This window comes from Melospiza georgiana, chromosome 13, assembly GCF_028018845.1.
Source record: "Melospiza georgiana isolate bMelGeo1 chromosome 13, bMelGeo1.pri, whole genome shotgun sequence".
NCBI classification, from domain to species: Eukaryota; Metazoa; Chordata; class Aves; order Passeriformes; family Passerellidae; genus Melospiza; species Melospiza georgiana.
The window spans coordinates 6218888-6241267 of NC_080442.1; the positions used below are offsets into that span (position 1 = coordinate 6218888).

Consider the following 22380-nt stretch of genomic DNA (forward strand, 5'->3'; position numbering starts at 1 on the left):
AGCAGAAACTACAATTTAGTGTGTAAATATTAACACAAATACAAAGCCTGTATTTTGCTTTTGCCTCACACTTGTGCAGATCTGTGTTTGGTTTTGTATTTGTAGATCTGTTTTTATCTCCTCCTTGTAAAAGAAAAAGGGGAAAAGCAAACATTGAAGGAGCAATGGGAAAGCTTTCTGTTCCGCTTGACAGAATTAACGCGGGGAGTGGCGGACGATTTTTATTTCTGTATTTTATACATACCTACATTTTCATGGACGATGTACTGAGCCTGCAGCATTGAGGTTCTGAGGGTGTTTAGGATGTTTCAAAACCCGAATTTCGGGTTTTGCCGTGTCCGCTCCCGTGAGGGGCCGCCCTGGAGCCGCCGTTCCCCTCAGCCGGCCGGGCCCCGCCCCCTGGCCGCCCGGCCCCGCCCCCTGGCCGCCCCCTGGCGGCGGCGCGGGGCCCGCCGGCCGCACCAAGATGGCGGCGCGGTGGTGGCGGCGCGCCCTGCGCCGGCTCTGCGGGGCCGCGCTGTTCCTGTCACAGCTCTCCATCCTCTCGGGCCGCGGTGAGTGCGGCCACAGGGCCGAGACAGGGCGGCGAGGGTGGGAGAAGGGCCAGAGGCTCCGTCTGGGCCTGGGGTGGGGACGGCTGTCCCGAACGGCGGCGGCCGCTCCTGCGTCCAGGACTGAGCGCGCGTCCGGCTGCGGAGGTGGCGGTGCCCGCGGTGGGGTGAGGATCGCTGCCCCTTCCCTGACTGAGGGCGAAGCGGGTGTTTGGGTATGGCCGCATTTCGTTGTGCCGGCTCTGCGGGGTTCGGGCTGAGGCTCTCGGTGTGAGGGCAGAAGATGGGCCAGGCCCCGCTCGCCGGCTCGTGTGCTGCTGTATTACACAGCACCTTTTGTACCTGCTCTCTGTCGCGAGCGTGTGTGACTGAGAACGTCCTGGGGCTCCTCGGCGCGGTCACGGTGGGTGGTGTGGCAAAGCCGCCTCTCCTTCCTCCACCGTGCCCGGTGGCCGCCTTGAGGGCTCGGCACTGCTGGCGCATCGCGGCTGTCCCAGCCCACAGCCGGCGGCCCTCACAGAGAGCAGCGCGCAGCGCCCGCACGGACACGGCCGTGCCTCCCGAGCGGCTCCTCTGCTCCATCCTTCTGTCAAATAACTGCTTGCATTGCTTCACTAAATGCTATTGTTCAGTAGAAAACTCTGTGTAAAATACGGTTTCTGAGCAGTGCTTTTAATTCTCATGAATCAAAAAATAAGATTGAATGGAAATAAATGGAGTTCCTTGTCTTAAAGGAACAATTCCATTCTAATGCTCTAATATTTAATATAAATATCCCACTATTAGTAGGACAGGAAAACAGACTTTTTTCTAATGTCATTACACTTTCCACTTGCGCATTCATATTAGAGTGCTGAAATCAAACTGTTTCTGAGGATGAAATTTCGCTTTCTCCATTGTTTTTGTAGCGGGATCTTTGATGACGACGAAGCTTTCACAGCCACAGTCTACACTGGCAAAAAGCCTAACTTCAACGAGTACAAATGCTCCCTATTTTAAAGCAGTAGGTAAGTTATTATGTTTCTTTTGGTTGTTATTCGTGGCTCCTTCTCAGTCTTGAGTCCAGAAGTTCTTAAACTGGGTCTTAGAAACTACATGATTTCACAGTGGTAAAGAAGCGTTGCAGTGTAACACATTATTAATTACTCTTCAATGAGCCCAACAATTACTTTGGGTTATCTAATTACACAACTGGTCCATATAAGAACTAGAAAATGGTAGGTTAAAGTACCATGGTGGTGTGTGTGGTTTATACCCCTCAGGATGGTGGAAGTTCTTGAAAGACTCCAGCATCCTGCAAGAACTTGCTCCCTGTCCACCATCAGTACAGCTTTGTAGCTCGCTGAGGGTGCACCAGGACTGACAGAAACACTGTTCTTGCTGGCAGTTTAGGAGGGGATTCTGTACACGTGCAAACAACAAATGGCTGAGGTAGCTGTAGCTCTAATTAGAGCTCAACTCCAAGTAGGTTACCCATGTCAGCCGCTGCTATTCCTGAAGTGATTACTTCTGCTGAGGAGCACTGGCTGAGGCAGCGCTAATCCCCATCAGCTCAGTCCTGGTGCTGCACTGGAGTGCTGGCTGCTGTCCTGCACAGAGCCCTGTGGCTCCTCTGGCTCTCACAGCACAGGATGGGAATGCTGCTCCATGTATAGTGAGGAAAGCCCTTTATACAGTGTCAGTGCATGTGTTTGTCTATGTGTATGTATAAAATAATGTATATAAATACTTCAGACTATTTAGCTTTTTTTACCTATGTTGTTAATTCACTTATTGCCCATTTCAGAAAGTACAGAAATTCCACCTTACCTGACTAACTGTCCCAGCAATGGGCTTTGCAGTAGGCTGCCACCAGACTGCATGACATGTAACACAAACTATTCCTGTGTTTATGGGAAGACAGCAACTTTTGATTGCAGAGTCAAGCCGCACGTTCACTGTGTTGTAAGTAACCTGTTACTCTTAACCCCAGATTTAAGTAATTAAACTGGCATCTTGTATTAAAATGCAGAATATTGATATCCAGGTTCTGATGTGGGCAGGTTTGCAGTTCTGTGATGAGTTTGATTACTCACTGTGGGCTGTTGAGGAGGCAGGCCTGCCCTTCCCTGGTTTGCCTTTCTTGCCTTGGATCTTTTCATTACCTGGCCATGCCTTTGAGTTAAACCATTCCAAACATTTTGAGAGTGGGGAGGCTAATATCTGTCAGAGCTATGAACTGACCTTACAGGTGAGACTAAATGAGTCCTCCTTTTGGCAGCAGCCTTAGATTGGATGAATAAGGAATGTTCAATGTGACTTTGATACCTCTTTGGTGGTTTTCTATTCTGCTCTATAAAAGGTAGCAAACAGAACAATTGTTCTTTTGCCCAAAATGTCTGCTCATGAAATCTAATTTGATACTGCACATTGATTCTTGGTTTTAATACTATTGAAGTAATAGTGCTGTCCTTTTACAGGATGAGAATAACCACGAGCAGGAGAACTTTACAATTAACATGACGTGCCAGTTTTGCTGGCAGCTGGCCACAAGTGATTATGTGTGTACCAATTCCACAAACTGCATGACAGTTTCCTGCCCTCGACAGCGATACAATGCAACGTGCACAGTCCGGGATCACATTCATTGTCTGGGTAAGGTGGGCAAAGCTGGAGTGCTCGAAAGAATTTTCCACATATTTTGTAATGGGTGAATACAAAGATTGTTCATGTCCTTTTGCAAAACAGCTCCTTGATCAATCTACTGAATTTGTTATTGTTGCATTTCATTTTTTAGCATAATAGTGACATCTAACTGTAGACATTGACTTATTGTATTGTTGTATACTGTCACACCAGAGAAAACAGTTCTTTTTATTTTTGTCAACATTTGTGAGTTAAAATTACCTGAACCTATTAGTGGTCTGATTCTCAGACCACTAATAGAATCAATATCAAGTGTCTCCATAGGCCAATTTAAAAAAAAATTATGCTGATTCCATCCAACTAGGCTTAATTTTCCCTATGTTTGTTCACTGACTTTTCTGATATGGGACCAAGACTGCTGGAACAGAGAACTGCAGGATATAAATGAGCTTGTGTGTTGACAATTGTTTCTCAGTTAGTGACAACCCTTTGAGACTCCTTTTGGAAAAGTGTAGTATCTTCTTCCTTGTCGTTTTCTTCCTTATAATATGGTCTTTGTTTATTGCAGTAAGGTTTTAATATTTTCTAATGTTTAGGTAACCGTGTCTTTCCTAAGATGCTCTATTGCAACTGGACTGGAGGTTATAAGTGGTCTACTGCCTTGGCACTAAGGTAAGCAGGAACTATTGGATAATGTCAAGCTAAAATAGATTTGTTTTCTTTAAAATCTTCAGGTTCTGTGGTTTTCTGCTTGGTATTTTTTAAAGGTATGCTGGATAATCAGTATTTCAGATAGTCTAGCTTGAAATGGTGGGTATAGAATGCATGAAGGGATCACATGCAACAGTGCTGGCTGTCTTCAGCAAACACATCTGGAGGAAAAACACTTAGGTACCCAAGCTCAGTTCCTCTAAAGATAATAATAATAATAATAAATCATATTTTATTCTTTTAGCATCACCCTTGGTGGATTTGGTGCCGATCGTTTCTATTTGGGTCAGTGGCGGGAAGGTCTGGGAAAACTCTTCAGCTTCGGTGGACTTGGAATATGGACACTGATTGATGTGCTGCTAATAGGTGTTGGCTATGTGGGACCTGCAGATGGATCTCTCTATATTTAAATGTGGGTGCAATGTGTTTCTGAGAGGAGTCATTGCCTGCAAAGGGCTCTAAATAAACAAGTGTGGAGGTTTGAGCCTTTAAGGTCGAATGAAGAACAACTGTTTGTTCTATGTGCATATATTTTAATGTACAGTATCTGTACTTGGTTTGCCTTTAACTAAGGTTAAATAAAAGAGTGGATCACTGAGTAAGTTGAAATTAATTTCATTTCTTCTATAGACATGGTATTTTTCTATGAAAAAAGGTTGAGCAGCAAATTCTCCACTGTCTTTGAGCTTGGATGATCTGTCAGGCCCCCAAAGAGCTGTAAACTAACTTGAATACTGAATTGTTTACTTCATATTTCTATGCTTGAATTTAACTCGAAAGCTAACTTCCCTAAATATGTCAGGATTTTTTTTGTATTTGTGGGAGGATAATTTATTTGCCTGAGTTATGTGGGTGGTATGTAAATCACCATGTTTTATTATGTTAATTACATTATCTTCTTGGCTTGGGACATAGCAAGAGCCAATATCTGCTTAGGGACTCGACTTTAAATTGTGGAGGAGTTTAGAATTAGACTGCAGTATCTCTAAACGCTAAATATGAAATAATTGAAATTGATTTTTTGATTGTTCTGGAATAACTCTGTTTTGTTTTGGTTTGACCAACATATCTGTGAAAGTTACAGTTCCTATTCATGTGCTAGCAAGCTTGCCAAATTACTTTAACAAAGGGTTGGCAATATAATCGATGAGTTTATCCACTTAGGACTTTGTGACGCGATAATGTAGCGGACTAGTGCCATTGCAGGACGCCTTTGTGCAGTCGCGGTGGATGCGCGGCCGTGCGTGCGTGCCCCTGGCGCGGGGCTGGAGCACTGCGGAGCCGTCGGGCTGGAAATGCTGTCGCTTCAATAAACTGCCCCTGGAAGCTTTCCTGCCGTTAATGCTGACACTGTTTGTCGCGGGCTCGGCTCCGTCCCGCTGCGGCGGCGCGGGGCGGGCGGAGCGGCGGCCGCGGCCCCGCGCTGGGCGGTGCCGGGGGCGGGCTCGGGGCCGGGTTGGGGCGGTGCCGGGCCCGGGGCGGTGCTCGGGGCGGTGCCGGGGGCGGGCTCGGGGGCGGGTGGGGGCGGTGCCGGGGGCGGTGCCGGGCCCGGGGCGGTGCTGGGGGCGGTGCCGGGGCTTTGCCGCCGCCGAGCCCCGGCTCGTCCCGCCCCGCCGGCACAGAAGCCACCATGGCGGCAGAGCGGGACCGCGAGCGGGAGCTGCGCTTCTACCGACGGCTGCCCAAAGCGGTGAGCGGCGGGGGGCGGCGGGCCCGGACCCTCCTGCGGCGGCACCGGGCTCGGGCTGCAGACGGACAGGCAGCCAGAGCGACAGACGCTGCTGCTGTCTCGGAGCTCTTGCCAGACGCGCGGTTTCTGAGGGCCTTATCTCACCGCAAAATGCATCGGGTGTTTGCCCGTCTGGTTTGCTTACAGACCTTACTAATCTAATTGCAATTAAATCAGTTGAGCGCGATCTTCATTTTCTCTTTTTGTCCTGTTTCCTCTCAGTCTAGCCAAGTAGTCTGGCTCAGATAACGCTTTTTCTCCACGTCCCGAGGGTGTGCCGTACTTCTGGCATATCAGTGCAAGCCTTCCGTGGGGGTGTGTGTGGATTTATCGCGGCTCGTGTGCCGCACTCACCAATCCCGAGGGCACGTACTCCAGCACAGAGCTCTGCACAGGCAGTGCATGGGCAACCACCAAACCCGCTTCCGACCACACCATCCTGGCATTCCAGTGATCCTTTTCACTAGGTTGCTTTTCAAGGTGTATGTTTAATGTCTGACAGAATTCTGTGAGGTAATTGTAAGCTTGTGAAAAATATAACACAGTTGTAGCACTGTATATTTGGCTCAGTCATCAGAATCTGTAAGCAGCCGCAGCTTCCGGTGCTTACAATTTGTTTTCTAATGTAAAGCTTGAAGAGAAGTATTTATTAAATTTTTCTAATGAGAGTGGATGTGTACAGGGAGACGAGAGGTAGGTAACAAAGTAGATGCTTTGTGGGTACATTTTGAACGAGCTGGGAGGGCGCTAGAGACTCCTTCCTTAGGTCAGGAGCCCGGAGATAAGAAGGAGCGAAGGTGAAGTGATTGAGTGGAGCTGAGGATCATAGGTTTGGAGCCCGAAGTCAGGATGGCAATAGAAAGTCAGGCAGAAAGAGGCCTCAGGCAAAGCAGTGCAGTTTCTGCAGTTGCTGCTCGTGTCAGAGTCTTGCTGTGTTTCTGGAGTGAGTTTAAACTTCAGAGTATGAGCAAAAGCAAGGGGAGTGGGTAGACACCTGTTGCTATATTTGAGTGATGGACGTGTACATTTAACTTGCAGTGGATGGGGAGAGTTCTTGAATCCTTGCTGTACCTTTTGTAATACTGAGGCAGCTATTGGCTTTCTCCTCACCTTGGATCACACCATCCCAAGAATTGTCTGTAGACCTCTTTGCTGAGCCAGCTGTGCTCCCATGGAGACCTGAGCCAACAGCAGCCACCAAAGAAATAGGACAGTTCTCAGCTGAACCAGTTGCAGAAACCTAAGGAAGTCATTATTAGCCAAAATGCAGATAACTGTTCTTTTCAAGCTCAGAGTGAAACACTGATGTAGGCTACAAGAACAGAAGTACAAATGAGGTGCAGGTGCCATCCTTTTCATAAGTCCATAGGATTTTTATTTCTGTAGGAACTCCATGCTCATTTGAATGGCTGTATCAGCACTGCTACTATGAAGAAACTCATGGCCCAGAAGCCAAACCTTCAGATCCAGAATGGAATGACTGTGATTGATAAAGGAAAGAAAAGAACCTTAGATGAGTGAGTATATGCATGTGGGTGATGGACATTTACCAAAGGTTTTTTATTCAAGTTGGAAACAGAAATGTGTGGCCTTACACACTAACTGCAGAAAACATGCTTTTAAGATTTACAGCATAATCTCATATATCTTTTTGATATTTGTATCTACAAAGTAATTCCTTCAGTGCTTGCAAACTAAAAGGAAAACTCTTGATTCATTTCTTCTTTAAAGGGTTGAAATTTTTCACTTAGATCATCTGCTTTTCAGCAAAAGTTGATGCACATAGTTTCCTTTTTTTGGAAACTTCATGTTTTCTTTTTCCTTCAAAAAGCTTTGTGGTAGTTACAACTTTTGTTGCTTTGTTAGTATCTAAAATCAGAAATTCCATTCAGATGTTTCTTTGTATTTCAAGCTACAGTCTGGTTAGTTGACTCCAGTGGGCAGGTGTTTATAAAATGTAGATTTTTTTTTCTACATACTCTTTCAGTGCCTTTCCAATTAATTTTTTAAATTTTATTTTAGATGTTTTCAGATGTTTCAGATCATCTATCAGGTTACCACAAGGACTGAAGATATTTTACTGGTAAATTAATTAAAAGTTCATTTCAAACAAGCAAGCAGTACACACAGTCACAACCAGTTGGATTAAGAGCATTGGGTTCCAAGTAACAATATCAAAAATGATCTTTTTCAATTGAAGGTCAAGATAATTATTGTAAAACTCTTGAACTCTCTTCACTATCTCATTTGAAGGAATCAAATGTGCCTTCTGTGTGGTAGTATTTCCACAGATATGGGGACCATTAAAAACATATTGGGCCTGAAAACATTGCAAGTGTTTCACAACAAAAAACAACTGGGTCTTTTAGTTGTAAATGAAAATATAACTAATTATAAGTATCACTTTTATGATGTTAAATACACTTTTACTTAATCAGATAACTAAAGATGTCATTAAAGAATTTGCTGATGATGGTGTTAAGTATCTGGAATTGAGAAGCACTCCAAGAGAAGAAAATGCCACAGGTACAGTCTTTTCTGGTTTTTAATTTGACATCTTCTCGCACTATAAAACTTAGTTGAAGGCTATATTAATAACAAGTAAAGTCAAATTTAGTTGGCTCAATAAAAATATACTTTAAATATGAAAGCTAAGATTTAACCATGCAAAAGCATGTCACTTTCATATTAGATTTTTGAGGGAAAAAAGGGGTTGGTCATAAGTCTATGACCCATGAGATTGGCTTATTCACTTGAGTGTGGCATCTGAGCCTGCTAATATTTTTAACAGCTGATATATTTTACTTTTGTTGTTTTGATTTTTTCTTCTCAGTGTATTTTAGTAGAAACACATAATAGAAGTCCTATTGTGATTCTCTGGTTCACACAAATTAGGAAGAGGTTTAGTTCAAATATGTGCTTCACAGTAAAGCTGTATTTACAGACAGAATTAGAATTACATGGGTTAGAAGACTGTATCATCTAAAATTAAAGGTGCAACATGAAACTTAGGAGACTAGAGAGCTGGATCTGCAATATAATAAAAATAATTTAAAATATGTTTGTTCCAAACGTGTGCATGTGTTTGCAGGTATGACCAAAAGAATGTATGTTGAAACTGTACTTGAGGGTATAAAGCAGTGTCAAGAAGAAGGCTTGGATATAGATGTAAGGTAAATAAAGCATGTGGAACACTTCTGTTTCAAGGGTTTGTGTAGTCTGATGCTTGGTCATGCTTCCAGAGAGGTTTACAAGCCATCAGTGTAGAAAAGAAAAATCGTTTTAAACCAGATTACATGGAAAGGAAACAGGTAATTAAAATAGGGACTTGACTTTTTATCTTCTTTTTTACTGCTAAAGAGGAAAACCAGACTGTTCATTCCAACATTTTCAGGAAAAGAACTGGTTTTCATGGAATTGGCTCCTTTTTCACAGCTCAGCTTCATTGCAAAGATTTTGTTTGATTAGCTGTACAAGCACCTACTGTAAAGAAGAGCTGGTCTTGAACAGCAGAGAAGTTTCAGAGGGTGTCAGTGGCTGTTTGCAGACAGTTTGCTCTCCTGTCTTTTAGAGCCTCTGTAGCAACCCTTACTAGATTTGTTTGTGAAAGTTGAAGAATTTTCATCCTTCATGTGTGTTATTGCAAATCATGGGCCAACTTATTTATCTGTGGCCCTCTGCACTTTGGTACCTTCATTCCTAGAACAGTCTTCTATACAAATACTCTTCATACTCAGCCATGAAGGATATGAATTGCCATTTTTTCTTGGTATCAGATCTGTTGAGCTATTGATATTACAGCTTGTAAATAATTTAATAATAATTTAATTTAATAATTTAATACATTTCTGTCCCAGGCTGTTAATAGCAATAAACAGAAGAGATGGCCCAGCAGTTGCTAAGCAGACTGTTAAACTTGCTGAAGAATTCCTGCTTTCCAGTGATGGGGTTGTAGTAGGACTTGACCTCAGTGGTGATCCCACTGTAAGTTTTTGGTTAATTTTAGTATGTTCTTGAAGAGAAATGTATAATGTTGTATAACAGCAGGTGGTTCTAACCATAGTTTTTTTCTCACAAGATTTGTCCAATTTTTGTGCCTAGCTGGAATGGATTGATACTGTATTAATCCCTGTTGCTGTAAGGGGCAGATTCTCTAACAAAGATCCTTTAGATTAGTGTGTGACTGAGAAAGGAACCATTGAAATGCAGTGTTTATCTGGGAAGTGTGTGTACCTCAATTGTCCCATTCAGAAAACTGGGTGGAGGCAAGTTGTCAATAGTGCACATTTTGTTTACTGCACCAAGTGTTCATTTTATATTAAGAAAGCAAAAATGTTTGAGGACAGCTGTCAAGCTGAAGTGAAATAGCTCCAGGTGGTAGCTGTGTGAAAGGTACCAGAATTAAGACAATTGTCTTTTAAGTCAGGCATCCTCTGAGCTACTGGTGTTTGATCCAGTGCTCTAAACCATGTGGCACAGGCTTGTTTGACTTGCTGCATCCCACGCTGAAGTAATGGGAAAAGTGGAATAATTTAAATGTAACAGTGTTTGAATGTAGTGTTTGGATGTTGCTAGACTTCTTAATTATGGTAATGACAGGGGTTTTGTTAAATAAGGTGTAGAACAGTGATGTGTTCCTGTTCCAGGCAGGACATGGTCAAGACTTCTTGGAACCACTCTCAGAAGCAAAAAAAGCAGGTCTAAAGCTAGCACTGCATCTTTGTGAGGTAAAAGTGTTTTTATTTTCGTGCTTCTCTGTAATTGTAATTTTGTGAAAATCTCAATGAAACTGAAGTTAACTTCTGTGCATTTTGGATTTCTCAGGCCAAAGTATTAATGGTTTGGAGCATTTGAGAAGAGACAAGAAAACAAGGAGAAATCTTCAACCTTTTATTCTAAAGCTGAACAGCCAGATTATTGCTTTCTGTACTATATAAATTGTGGGTTTAGGTGTGAAATTAGGAGCTTTTTAAGAGATCCACTGCTTTCTTTCTGGTATTAAGATCAGCAGTCATGTGTAGTGAAATCCACAGTTTTGTGAGCAGTGAGCTCTGTTATTTCCACTGGGAACAGTAGAAAGAGTTGAGCTTTTGTTCAAATGGTGGCTGGAATTGGCTCTGAGAAGCCCAATAATTACTGAAGATAGTTATTTTTTCAGGAAATTAAGCAGGACATATGATGTCATCAGCATATTTATACTTGTTTCTATTTCACTAACACTTTCTTTTGGGTAAGAGATGCTGTGAAAATAGAACTGAAAGTCCATTGTAATTATATAATGTGCTGTTTTATGCTGCCTTGACAGAATGTGACATATATCCTCTCTAGATTCCAAATCAAGAAGAGGAGACCAGGATTCTCCTGGGCCTGCCTCCTGACAGAATTGGACATGGAACATTTCTCAACTCCCCAGCAGCAGGTTCTGAAGAGATAGTGTCACTGGTTCGGCAGAATCATATACCTATTGGTAAGGGAAAAAGTATTTAAAATTACTTTATCTCTGGATATCAGAACAGGATACGTGCTGCTGATCTAGTGACACCAGTTTGTGTATCACCAAGGTGACTTGGACAAATGTGGCAATGAGGCTTGCCCATAAAGGTACACTCATGACAATTGTGGGGTTTTTGGCACCTTTGTGGCAGCAGTTTTGCTTCCATCTGTGTCTCAGATGGAAGCAAAACCAAATCCCAAATCATAATTGGTCATTACTGTACAAGACTGTGTGGTGGTTCTGTACCTAGTTTGCAAACTCCCTAAATTTTATACCCAAAGAAATCAATCAGCAAACTTTTCTCAAGAGAAATTACAAAAGAAGCATAGAAAATCAACAGTAGCTGATTTAAATTTTTATTCAGGACCTTCCTAAGTCAATTAACATGTCTCTTGTTTTAATATATGTCCTCATTTCTTTTTCTGTTTTTCCCTTAGAATTTTGCATGACATCAAACATAAAATCTCAGACAGTGCCTTCCTGTGACAAACACCATTTTGGATACTGGTACAGCTTGGGCCATCCTGCAGTGCTTTGTGTAAGCTTTTTGAGTTTTAAGCATGTATTTAAGCAAAGGGCTAAGTGAAGTTGGAAAAGTTTTTCTCTGTTTATGGATTAGAACTGACTTAGAATTTCTGACCTTGTAGCAAATAATTTGCTTTTAGGAAATCATAATGTTCAGTTTGAGAAATGCTTTTAATTCAAATGGGAATTGCTAGTATTTATCTTGGTTCTATTGTAAAGCCAGGACTTTTTTCTGTGGGATAAAATGATCCAGCTATACAAGCAGTGAACTTCATAGCTTTTTGCAGAATGGCAGATTTCTCTTACAACCCATGGCTCCAGTGCTTGCATATGCAGCTCTGCTTACCTGGTGATCCTTGTGCTGGGTGAGAGCTCCTGCTCTTGATAATTCTCTTGATAGCTCATTAAGGTCTTTAAGCATTGCAGGTGCCAAGTACTTGTGCTGCCATTGGCAGGGTTTTAGTACTATCCTGTTAGTTTAACCCCCATAATCCATAGCATTGTTCAAGTGAATGTTTATAAATATAAATATATATATATATATATATTTGATAGCACTGCTTATCTGGGGAAAAGGAAAAGAGGAATAAGAAGACCTGCACATAGTGATATACCTTGAATATATGCATCATTTGATACCCATCTTTCTAGCAATTTTAATTGGAAATCCTATTTTCTTGATGAATTGTGCCATCATTTTAAGAAGTTTTCTTATATGTTTGAATAATTTATTCAATTTTAGTGAAAATAGGGCAAATAGAGAATTAAATAACCATGCAGAGATGAAAGAACAGCAGAATAAAATGTGAGACAGCAAGATAGACCTGGTTTGTATGTATAGAAAGAAACCTTTTTGATACAGAGGAACTAATTTAAACTTTTTTATTTCTTTCCTTTCAATTTAACTCCAGACTGATGACAAAGGTGTCTTCGCCACTGACCTATCACAAGAATATGAGCTGGTTGCAAAAACATTTAATCTGACTCGATCACAGATGTGGGATCTTTCATATGAATCAATCAACTATATTTTTGCTTCAAATGCAGTAAAATCCAAGCTGAGGGAGCAATGGTGTAAGCTGAAGCCAGCTCTGTTTGATCAACCAGACTGTTGTCCTGAATAGCTTGGGTGTATTAGCTAAGTTAATAAGCTTTTTTTACTGAAGTCCCCAGCTTTTTTCAGACCTCAGGGTTTTTAACCCAGCCATAAACTGCCTGTATGAATTGAAAGCAACTGGAATGCATCCCTTGTAACTGGGGACAGAAGTAAATGTTCTTTTGGTATGTGAGAGGGGTTCTCAAGCAGTGACTAAAATGCCAGATGTGTTTGTCACCTTGTTTCTATTGAGTTGATATGACATTTAAAAAAATACTTAGTTGAAATGTCATCATAATATAAATATTGAAGAGCTGGAACAAAATAAAGGCAGAGCTATTGGTGTTTAAAACATCTCTGTTGGCAGCATTCAGCCAAGCAGTTTGAATGTGTGGTGTGTATTTTCGGGGTTTGTATTGTTTTCAGGTTTTGAGCTCTTGACTGAACGTCAAGACAGAAACCAACTCAGGGAGAACTAAATATTTATACCAAGGAATTAATGTTGTATCTGTTTTTATTGCTGTACATGTATGACTAAAGCTGCTGTGGGTTGAGTAGCACGTGGGGGTCTCTGCTGGTGCCCTGGGCACTGGTGGTGTGTAGGCACTTAAGAATCTTGAATGCCTTCAGTAACAGAGCTACTTGGCAAAGTGGTCTCGTTCTTAAAATGCTTTTTAGAATTGCTGTTTGTTGTGTAAAAAAAGGAATAAAAATAGCCTCAAGCTCCATGTTTTTGAAACCACTACTTCAAGGTGTGCATGTGTGTGTTTGAGCTGTACAGAAGAGAAGCAGGATTCTGTGGGGTGAGTCCCTGAGCACCGTGCTGCCTGCCAGCCTCTCCCTGCTGCTGTGGCAGCCCCTGGCTCTCCCTGTCCTGGGCAGCCACAAGGCTCACTCTGCCCTCTCCAAGCACCTGCCTGTGTGTTCTGGTGCTGAGAGCTCACAAAGTCTGAATGTGCACATGCTGCAGTTTGTGTCATAGGAGTCAGGAGGTCACCTGGAGGATTCCATCTGTGTGCAGTGAAAGAACCAGGAATGTACGTGGGTGGCTAAAGAGCAACACACAGAGCTGGGATTTCTGTGTATAGGAGTCTGTGAGTTACTGCAGTTATTTACACAGCAGAAATGCTACACTTAGGAAGCTGGACAGGATGTGGACTTTTGGAATGAAGAATCACCATCTGATGTCATGCACAGTTCCCAAGATGACCATTGCAACTTGAAATCCTCTTAGTGTCCCTGGGCTAGTTTTCCAGTTTAACTTTTGTAAATAAAACTGCAGTTTCCTTCTTTTACTTCATGTAGCATTATAGTTAATTTTAATTTAAGCACTTCTTGTTAAGCCTGCTTGTCAAATTCTATAAACTACTGTTTAGTTTATAATATTGTATAAAAATGACTGTGGCATGCAGAGTGAAACATCATCACAGAATTAGCCATCAGTAATGGGGCAGAGAAGATTTTTTTCCCTGAACGCAATGGAAATTTTGAGTAACTGCTACTGGAATTTCATGTGGTATAAGATAAGGTTTAAGTTATCTATTCATGTGCAGCTGAACTTATTTTTTAAATAAACAAAATAGATCTAGAGTTAATAGTTTTATTTCCATCTGATTATACAAGAGAACACTTACAGAGCAGTTTCCAGTGCTCAGAGTCTTTACTCATGAAAATGCACACTGGTTCAATACAAGCAGTCTTGAACAATACAGCTTTGGTGATGTATGTGAGAACAATTGCTCACTGTGGCATTGGTTTCTCTGTTCCTTCTGAGGCAAGCACAGGCAGTCCTCAAAACCTCAGCTCCCTGTGATGAGACTGGTAACATTCCATAGCTTTTCATAATATAGTCACTAAAGTGTAAGTACACACTGCTCCTCAAGATCCTGGCTTGGCAGATAATGTACTTACATCAATGATTTATATGGCTGCTTGAATATTTAGGTGTTTCAAAATAATACATTCAAAAGAATGGATTCAGGTAGAGGCCCTGCATTAGCTAAGCGCTTCAGCTGATTAAAAGGCTGGCACATCCCTCCTGTGAGCCCTAGAGAGTGGGCATTTGTTAGATTGGAGTGGAGAGGGCTCTGGGGAAAGATCTCATCAAGGTTTTTAAATATCTGATGAGAAGAAGTAAAGTTGGAGCCAGGCACTTCTCAGCAATACCCAGTAACAGGAAAAGGGGCACAGACTGGTTCTGTGTGGGTGGTTGAACAAGGGAATGCTCACCCAGACAGGCTGGGGAGTCTGTCCTTGCAGACACTCAAACCTATCAGTGACTTCTAGCTTTAGCAAAGGAGGTGGACTGGGCAATCTCCAGAGATGCCTTCCAGCCTCATCTGTTCTGTGAAGAAAATATACAAATATACAAATGATAAAGTCTCTATATAAATACAAAAGCTTTTAAAATTAAATACTGACTTAACTGAGTCACTCAAGTGACAGTTTTTCATCAGGCTTGGTCAACAGCAGTTGGCTGATTCCTGAAACTGTTTTTAAAGAATAGTCTATTCACCCTTCATAGCCTTCCTTCTTTCACAGCCATTGTGGAATCCTTTGGTGCCATCAGGACCTTTAGGCAGCCTCAGCACCCCTACAGGGAGACCGTCTGCATTTTGTATTTTCCGAGCCAGCATGGGGCTGCTGCCAGGGCTCTTCTCTTGGGTCAGAGTTTGTGCTTTCCTTCTCTGCACCCAGGGGCTCCCAGAAGGAGTGATGCTGCTATCTGAGGAATAATCAGTGTATTTCCTTGAAATTTCAGGGCTAGTGCTTGCGTTAATCTTGCTGTCTTCAGCCAGTGGAGATTTTTTCGTTCCTTTTCTTAGTGAAGATGGACTGTTCCAAGGACTTGATCTGGGTGACATGTTAGGACTCAAATGGTTGTTAGGGTGGATGATGGGGCTCAGATTACTCGTGATATTTGCTGTGGTACATTTGCGTCCTGACCGTGGTGACGTGGGATTGCTCTCTGGGTCAGAAGAGCTGTTGGCTGAAGATTCATCACCAGCAAACTGAAGTTCCTCAACTCTCTTGTTAAGGGATCGAACCTTCTTAAGGCTCTTGGTGGTATCTTCATCACGGTTCTTGTCTTTGGGAACTTTCTTCTTTGGTGGTTTCATGCCTATTTGGACAACCTTCATGCCGGTCTCTTTGTTTTCAGCACACATGAACTCATGAGCACGTACAGCAGCTTCTACTTCTTCAAATTCTATAATTGCACATTCCTGGGTTCCCAGCTGGGTGTACCTATTGCTGACCCTCCTGATATCAGGTGGGAGATCCCTGCCAGGCTTGAGAATACGAACTGATGAAATTGCACCAAAAGTTACAAAGGCTTTGAGGAGGTGCTCCATTATCCTTTCTTGCATGCATCCGTTTTCTTCTTTGTTAAGGGCCTGCAGCTCAGAAATCAGGTGGATATCATATACCAGTAGCATCCTGGTAGGGACATTTTCACTTGGAAACACTGGAACTGGAGTATTTCTTCGAACCTTTTTGTTATCATCATTGAGCTCTAGAGTGCTGGAGTACTTCAGTGCATAGGCTGTGGTTCTCCAGTCACGGGTAAGGTGTTTCACCTTTGGGACAGACACAGGTTAAGAACCACAACTGAGCAAACCAAATCAAACTAGTCACTGAATTTTAAAGCAGATGCAGGCTTCAGTCTACAAGCAGAAACCTGGATTTAAGTTTCATGTAGCAGACTTACTGAGAAAGTATACAGTTGTCATGCTGTAATGGGCAGCAGTGAGCTCCTGTAAAGCTCATGTCCTGTTGAATCAAATGAAAACAGGAACTGGCACTAAAGCTCAAACTGGGAATCATTACTACATCTGAAAGCCTGCTCAAGTAGTGCTTGGTCATTCCACATCTAGGCCTGAACCATGATCAAAATGTATGTTCTATGGAGGTTATCTTTGCCAAACAAGAAGTTTTGTTAAGTTTAAGTCTTCATTGTGTTGAACTGATCTTTCCTCCCTCAAAAATCACAGCCTAGAAAACACCCCAAACTTTTTCATTTTCATTAGATGTTTATAACGAGTTTATCTGTTACCAGTATAATCTGAAGTGGTTTGAGGAAATTGAGAGTGCCTTAACTTCTAGACTGAATAACTCTGCAAAACAATGAGATATAGAATCTTGACAAAGTGTTTCTAGTGTAACTCTAGAAATCAGTTATGTACAGATTTACATAGGTCTTTCTAATATATGGAGAAATGTATTTTTCTCCTTACATTTCTAATGTAAGGAGAAAAAAACCAAAAAACTCCAAGTCTAAGGGACGTTGGTTACCAGATAATTTATACTACTCTTCAGTTTTAGTTCTCTGTCCAAAAGTCAGATTCACTGTTCCTTCTCAGAGACAGGAACGTAACTTTACGAGGATTACCCAGCTGTTCATGAGTAGTTGTCATGGAAATTAATTTTATCTAATGTCCTCCTGTCTCAAAGAATGATAATTTAAAAGCATAGAGGCTTTAAAGCCAATTATTTCCCTAGCCAATCATCAACGAGTTCAGCAGTGAAAGTTCTGGGTGAGTACAAACCTAACCATCATAGCAAAACCAGGCAGATAAAGAGAAAGACTATAAAGTTGCCTGTATAAAATGTTACTTTAATCTCTTCTACTGTTTTTAGATTCATCAGGCTTGCATGAGACCCTTCAAATCTTAAAAAGTTAGCTTACCTTCTTAAATGAAGTGAGGAGTTTAACGCTGACATAGCCCATCTTATTTCTTCTCACATGCTTCAGAAGGAAGGCATCTTTCTCAAGGTTCTCATCTGAGAAGTAATATTCAATCTGTGCTATTAACTTCTGGATCAGGTCATTTTCTGGTGGTTTCCAGTTCTGGTCAGAGTCATCATCATTTTCCCCACCACTGGAAAACAGTTAAATCATTTTATCAACAGATCTTCATTTTCTATTAGTGGATTCAAATAGCCTTTCAAAATGAAAGGGCATAACCATTATGGTTCCAACTGACCTTAGATGTGGGCACTGGACAGGTTTGACCCACCCAGCAGAGCCAGCAGGCTCAGAGCATGAGGCTTTCCAGTCAACACAAGGACTCGAGTTCCTGAGCCCATTCCAAAAGCTGATCTCAGTGCAGAACAATGAGACATCTACACTAATGGCTTGAAAGCACTGACAACTCAAACCCTCCACCAAAACATGAAATGAAGGTGCCCTGGCACTTTGTGCTATACAAAGTTCCTCCAGTTACAGTGTTATATTTTTCAGTGTGATGCTATTAAACATAGGCCTGACCTTTATGTGCTTCATGACTAGTGTCACATACCAGAGAATGAATATTCCAACTGGATGCAGTCATGATTTCTTAAACCTTTTCACTGCATGGATGCAGGAGCTGATATCCAGGGAGTAAGAAGGACTGACAGGATTGTTGCAATTTTATAGGTCACTTCCAGAGTGACAGAGTAACATAACCAGCAGTTTAGCACAGGGGCTAAACCTGCTGGCTTGTGTACCTCAGGAACATGTTTATATGCACACATGCAGGCTCCTCATGTCTTCCCTTTATCTCCCATATTGTCTGGGTACCTTGCCAAAATGGAGCACTGTTGAGCATTCTATTCCTCAAAAAATACTGCAGCCATGGATTCAAGATAAACATCTTGCCACATGCAATGTTTGTTGCTGTAATAGAAATTTCCATTTACAGGTGACAAAAATGACAGAGTCGTTTTTTCAAGCTATTAATGGTCTAGTTTTGTGGGATCATCATGAAAGTTTCTGTTAAAAAAATAAAATCATCCATTTACCCCGTAAATCATGTATTAGTTTGGTCTCCCAGGTACATTAGTAATGAAAAGAAGGAGCCATGCATTTCCCCAAAATTGTCTTAAGTAGCTTTTTCAGGCTTTGGAATCCTTAGGAAAAGGAGCAGGCATCACCCTGGAGTGCTGTGAGGCCAGTCTGGCAGGGAGGATGCAGCCTGCTGGATCCCCTGCCCTGGACAGGTCTGTGCACGGTGACAGAGGTGGTGACTGCAGTGCTGTGGCTGTGCTGCTCTCTGGAGAGAGTGGGTGGAGAGGGGGCTCTGCACAGGAACTCTGCCTGCTGCTGGCACCACTTACAGCAGCGCTCTGGCACCTGGCTGTTTGAAGCTTACAGTACATTTAATTGTTATGGTTCTTCTCATGGTAGGGCAGCACATCTGATATATGTGGATACTTGCACAGTCCTGGAAGTCTCCCTGTTAAAAATCTCCCTAGCCTTTAATAGGGGACAGTTCAAAGGAATGACAAGAATGAGAGACCAAGACAAAGAATTTCTGTTATTTGGCGAAGCCAGAAGTGGAGGATGATAGATGAAGTTACAATCAGGATGGTAAAAAATATCCAATACCCAGCTGTGGGTGCTGGTTTCAGAAGGAAGCAAAAACCAATGGTGTTTGTTTTTCATTCATGATAATCCCTTCCTACTACTTCATTTACTACTGATTCAGAATGAGACTGAGAACAAGAAGCTTGGAACATTTCAGCCTTTTTGCAAATCCATACTCTGCTAGGAAAAGCTTGCCTTTAGTTCTGGATCAGGCTTACATTTGTTTTAGGGATTTATTAGCATAGATATTTGCAGATGTTTGTTTAGAGACAAAAAGGGGTGTTGTGCTTTGGAAAACAACAAAAATGAATTGCATGTTTGCAGAGACCTACAGCATTGTCACACTGAATCAGGGTGAAACATTTCACTTCTCAAATATTGGTCCCAGTTTAACCTGTACACTATTTCTATATTTGGCAGACACATCAGTTTTTGCAAAATCTTATGGGCTCTTACAACAGCTCTCACTAAATGCTGCATGGAAATACAGTAAATGCAGAAATTTGTAACTAGCTCCATGTTAATTTGTGATAATGATCAATTTGTAGCACCTCTCAGGTATCAAATGTATTACAAAATTAGTTGATAAATAATTTCAGTCAACATTGACAAAGAACCAAACCCCAGTAGTTATTCACAGCTTTATTTTTTTATTCAGAGCTTTGTGATGATTTGCTTGTAAAACAGAATGCAAAACAATCTTTCAGCATGGTGACTCATCTGGTCATTAGTCACGCAAGAAACTAAACCTATCTACAGAGAGAGCAGATTTGGAATTTTAAATATCTCACAATATATTAAATTGTTTGGATAGCATCTAACCTTCTGAAAAATTTTAGCTGAGTCTCCAAATGAATGAAGTTTTGCATTAATAAACACTGTGTGGCAATGTAATTTATAAGTTCCAAGAGTACAGTCACTCAAGGGTGGTCCACGTTTGTTAACAAAACCATGAATACAGCACTGGGTGCCTACTGATGGCAAGCAGTCTGCTTCAGCTGGAGAGTGGGATGGCTCATTCCCAGCAGTTTTAGATCATCCCTAATAATTTTCCTAATGTTTGTAAATAATTTCCTGTCAGATGCTGCATTCCCAAAAAAGGAAATCCTTAGGTAAGGTTATTTGTAAATGGCAGGAGCATGTGTAAACTCCATTCACGTACTTTTGATGTGGAGTTTTTAGAGTTCTCTCCATGGCAATACCTCTGACCTTTCCTGATCAGGAGAAGGCCCTTTACAAAAAGGCAACCTCCATAAGAATTGAATATACAACAACACTGTTAGCAGACATTTCTGAAGACAATACCTACTGCAGACGATTAAATAAGTTACATTTAAGAATATTTAAGAGCTATTGTCTTCCAAAGCTTGGAAAAATAACCATGTTATTTTTTCCTAGTCTAGGCCAGAGCTAGAAGCTCTTCACAAGTAATACTATCATAGATAACAAATGTAAATAATATTCTGATTTTCAGAAATCAGTACATGGAATGCAATATTGTAGGCTGCTGTACATTTTTGTAAAAATACAACAGTCACATATGATTTTGGGATAACTAAGCTGACTCAGTTTAAAAACCTTAACTGCACTGTGCCTAGCTCTGTTCAACTCCTGTTTCTGTAGTCCATAGTTGACAGTTTTGGCAGCTACAGAAAATGTCTCACTCCCCTACAACCCCTCTGTAATTTAAAATACTACATTGCAGTTCATTCTGAGTCAATGCTAGGTATGAAGTTAGAAAATCAGTTACAAATAATAAATGTTCAAATAGAATACTGAATTTCTTGCTACTGTACATAAATTTTTATGTGACAATTTATGACTCCATCTGCAGCTTTACTACAGACCACAGGATGAACTACAACTAGTAGATCTTTGTCTTCCTGCAGTTTGCTGGCACAAAAATCCTGGATGTTCCTTTTACAAGTAAGAGATTCTGGTAAGCTTCGAAGCTATTTCAGGCCGCCCAGCCAAAACGGGCAAAAAAGAGGGAAAAAACCAAAACACCAAACCCCAAAACGAAACTCCAAAACACAGCTACAGCTAACCCCCCGAATCTTTCTGTAAAACGCAGTGAGTTGGAAATGTCGGGGGCATCAGCGCCCGGCGTTTCTGGCTGCGGGGAGCCCCGGGCCCGGCAGTCCCGTCGGGGGCTATGGGGGCACCCGGCGGAGCCCTCGGTGCTGCGGGCAGCTCCCTGCCGGCTCTCCGTGCTGGAGGCTTTCCAGCGCCTCCCACCCGCCCCTCGGCGTTGCATCAGCCGGGCCCGCTCCGTTCCGGGGGTGTCGGCGGCGGCCCCGCTGCTCGCCCCGCGCAGCCCGCCCTGCCCGGGGGCTCACCTGGAGCGCCCGCAGCGCCCCGACTCCTCCTCGCTGCAGCTGGGGCACCGCGCTCCGCCGCCGCCCTCCTCCTCCTCCTCGTCCTCCTCGTCCTCTTCGGCGGCCGCCTGGACGGCCACTCGGATCCGCACGGGGCCGCTCCCCGCCGGCAGCTCCGGCCCAGCGGGCGCGGCCCCGGGCTCGGCCGGCTGCGGCTGGGCCATGGAGCTCCCCGGCCGGGCTCAGCCTGCGATGCCCCGGGTTGCGACAGCCGCCGGCCGCCTCCCCTCCTGTCCCCCCCTGTCCCCTCCCGCTGGGGCGGCGCTCCCAGCTCCACTCCCCCGGCGCGGCCGCACGGCAGCGGGAGGGTCCGACCCTCCTCCAGCCATGCCGCCCCCGGGCCCGCCGGGCAGCTGAGGAGTCCTTCCCTTGACGGCTGAGCAGGGACCGCTTTTGTTTCACCAGAAAACAACGGGCTCCTCGCCGGAAAGCAGCGGTTCGGCTGCTCCTCTTCTCCTGGTGCAGCCTTGGGGCTGCGCCGCCGCTCCCTGACCAGAGCGTTGCGTTTCTGAAAGTCAGAAAGGTTTCGCTGGGGTAAGTGTGGTTTAAATGCCGAGGGTGAGATTTGGAAAGAAGATACACGAGTGAACAAGGACATGATTGGATACGTGATGGTTTTGCAGAGGAGTCTCCTCTATAGTTCTGCATGGCACTTACACAGAATAAAAATATTCCCCCTTAAGAACTAATTAAAATAGAGGCCCTCTTTCTGAAACACTTAGGCAGTGATGATTATTTTGAACTTAAGACTATTGCACTATATTTCAGTGGACTGTTTCAGCTACTAAAGTGAAATTAACGTTCATGTGCTAAATATTAGAATCAAAAGCTTTTCAATTTACCATGTAAATACTCATTCACTATCTGTACCCAAACTGCTAAATGATCTTCAAGTCACAGCTTCTTTTATGACATCCTTGTT

The 22380-nt window shown here is 42.8% G+C and overlaps 3 protein-coding genes across 3 annotated transcripts; 2 read left to right on the forward strand and 1 right to left on the reverse strand.

Moving 5' to 3' along the window:
- The first annotated feature begins 433 nt into the window (after positions 1-433).
- TM2D3 (TM2 domain containing 3) lies at positions 434-4489 on the forward strand. Its single transcript, XM_058033406.1, has 6 exons — positions 434-554; positions 1460-1558; positions 2338-2495; positions 3011-3185; positions 3773-3848; positions 4132-4489. Exons 1-6 carry the CDS (start codon positions 467-469, stop codon positions 4295-4297), a joined length of 762 nt encoding a protein of 253 aa, XP_057889389.1. The 5' UTR covers positions 434-466; the 3' UTR covers positions 4298-4489.
- A 1023-nt stretch (positions 4490-5512) lies between these two features.
- On the forward strand, positions 5513-14239 carry ADAL (adenosine deaminase like). Its single transcript, XM_058033531.1, has 10 exons — positions 5513-5577; positions 7003-7133; positions 7639-7699; positions 8055-8142; positions 8708-8789; positions 9474-9600; positions 10263-10343; positions 10945-11083; positions 11548-11648; positions 12547-14239. The coding sequence occupies exons 1-10, from the start codon at positions 5518-5520 to the stop codon at positions 12757-12759; spliced, it is 1083 nt and encodes a 360-aa protein (XP_057889514.1). The 5' UTR covers positions 5513-5517; the 3' UTR covers positions 12760-14239.
- Positions 14240-14317: 78 nt separating this feature from the next.
- On the reverse strand, positions 14318-21622 carry LARP6 (La ribonucleoprotein 6, translational regulator). Its single transcript, XM_058033530.1, has 3 exons — positions 21420-21622; positions 17419-17611; positions 14318-16309 (listed from the first exon to the last, which is right to left on the reverse strand). Exons 1-3 carry the CDS (start codon positions 21620-21622, stop codon positions 15239-15241), a joined length of 1467 nt encoding a protein of 488 aa, XP_057889513.1. The 3' UTR covers positions 14318-15238.
- Positions 21623-22380: the final 758 nt, after the last annotated feature.

What these genes read in the sequence shown, in the direction of transcription:
- TM2D3 (XM_058033406.1), top strand. Translation starts at nt 467, where the DNA reads ATGGCGGCGCGGTGGTGGCGGCGCGCCCTGCGCCGGCTCTGCGGGGCC. An exon ending in CTCCATCCTCTCGGGCCGCG is followed by an intron (nt 555 to 1,459) that starts GTGAGTGCGGCC and finishes TTGTTTTTGTAG; the next exon opens with CGGGATCTTTGATGACGACG. An exon ending in TCCCTATTTTAAAGCAGTAG is followed by an intron (nt 1,559 to 2,337) that starts GTAAGTTATTAT and finishes TGCCCATTTCAG; the next exon opens with AAAGTACAGAAATTCCACCT.
- ADAL (XM_058033531.1), top strand. Translation starts at nt 5,518, where the DNA reads ATGGCGGCAGAGCGGGACCGCGAGCGGGAGCTGCGCTTCTACCGACGG. An exon ending in GGCTTGGATATAGATGTAAG is followed by an intron (nt 8,790 to 9,473) that starts GTAAATAAAGCA and finishes TTTCTGTCCCAG; the next exon opens with GCTGTTAATAGCAATAAACA. An exon ending in GCCATCCTGCAGTGCTTTGT is followed by an intron (nt 11,649 to 12,546) that starts GTAAGCTTTTTG and finishes ATTTAACTCCAG; the next exon opens with ACTGATGACAAAGGTGTCTT.
- LARP6 (XM_058033530.1), bottom strand. Translation starts at nt 21,622, where the DNA reads ATGGCCCAGCCGCAGCCGGCCGAGCCCGGGGCCGCGCCCGCTGGGCCG. An exon ending in GGGCGCTGCGGGCGCTCCAG is followed by an intron (nt 17,612 to 21,419) that starts GTGAGCCCCCGG and finishes ACTGTTTTCCAG; the next exon opens with TGGTGGGGAAAATGATGATG. An exon ending in TCCTCACTTCATTTAAGAAG is followed by an intron (nt 16,310 to 17,418) that starts GTAAGCTAACTT and finishes TCTGTCCCAAAG; the next exon opens with GTGAAACACCTTACCCGTGA.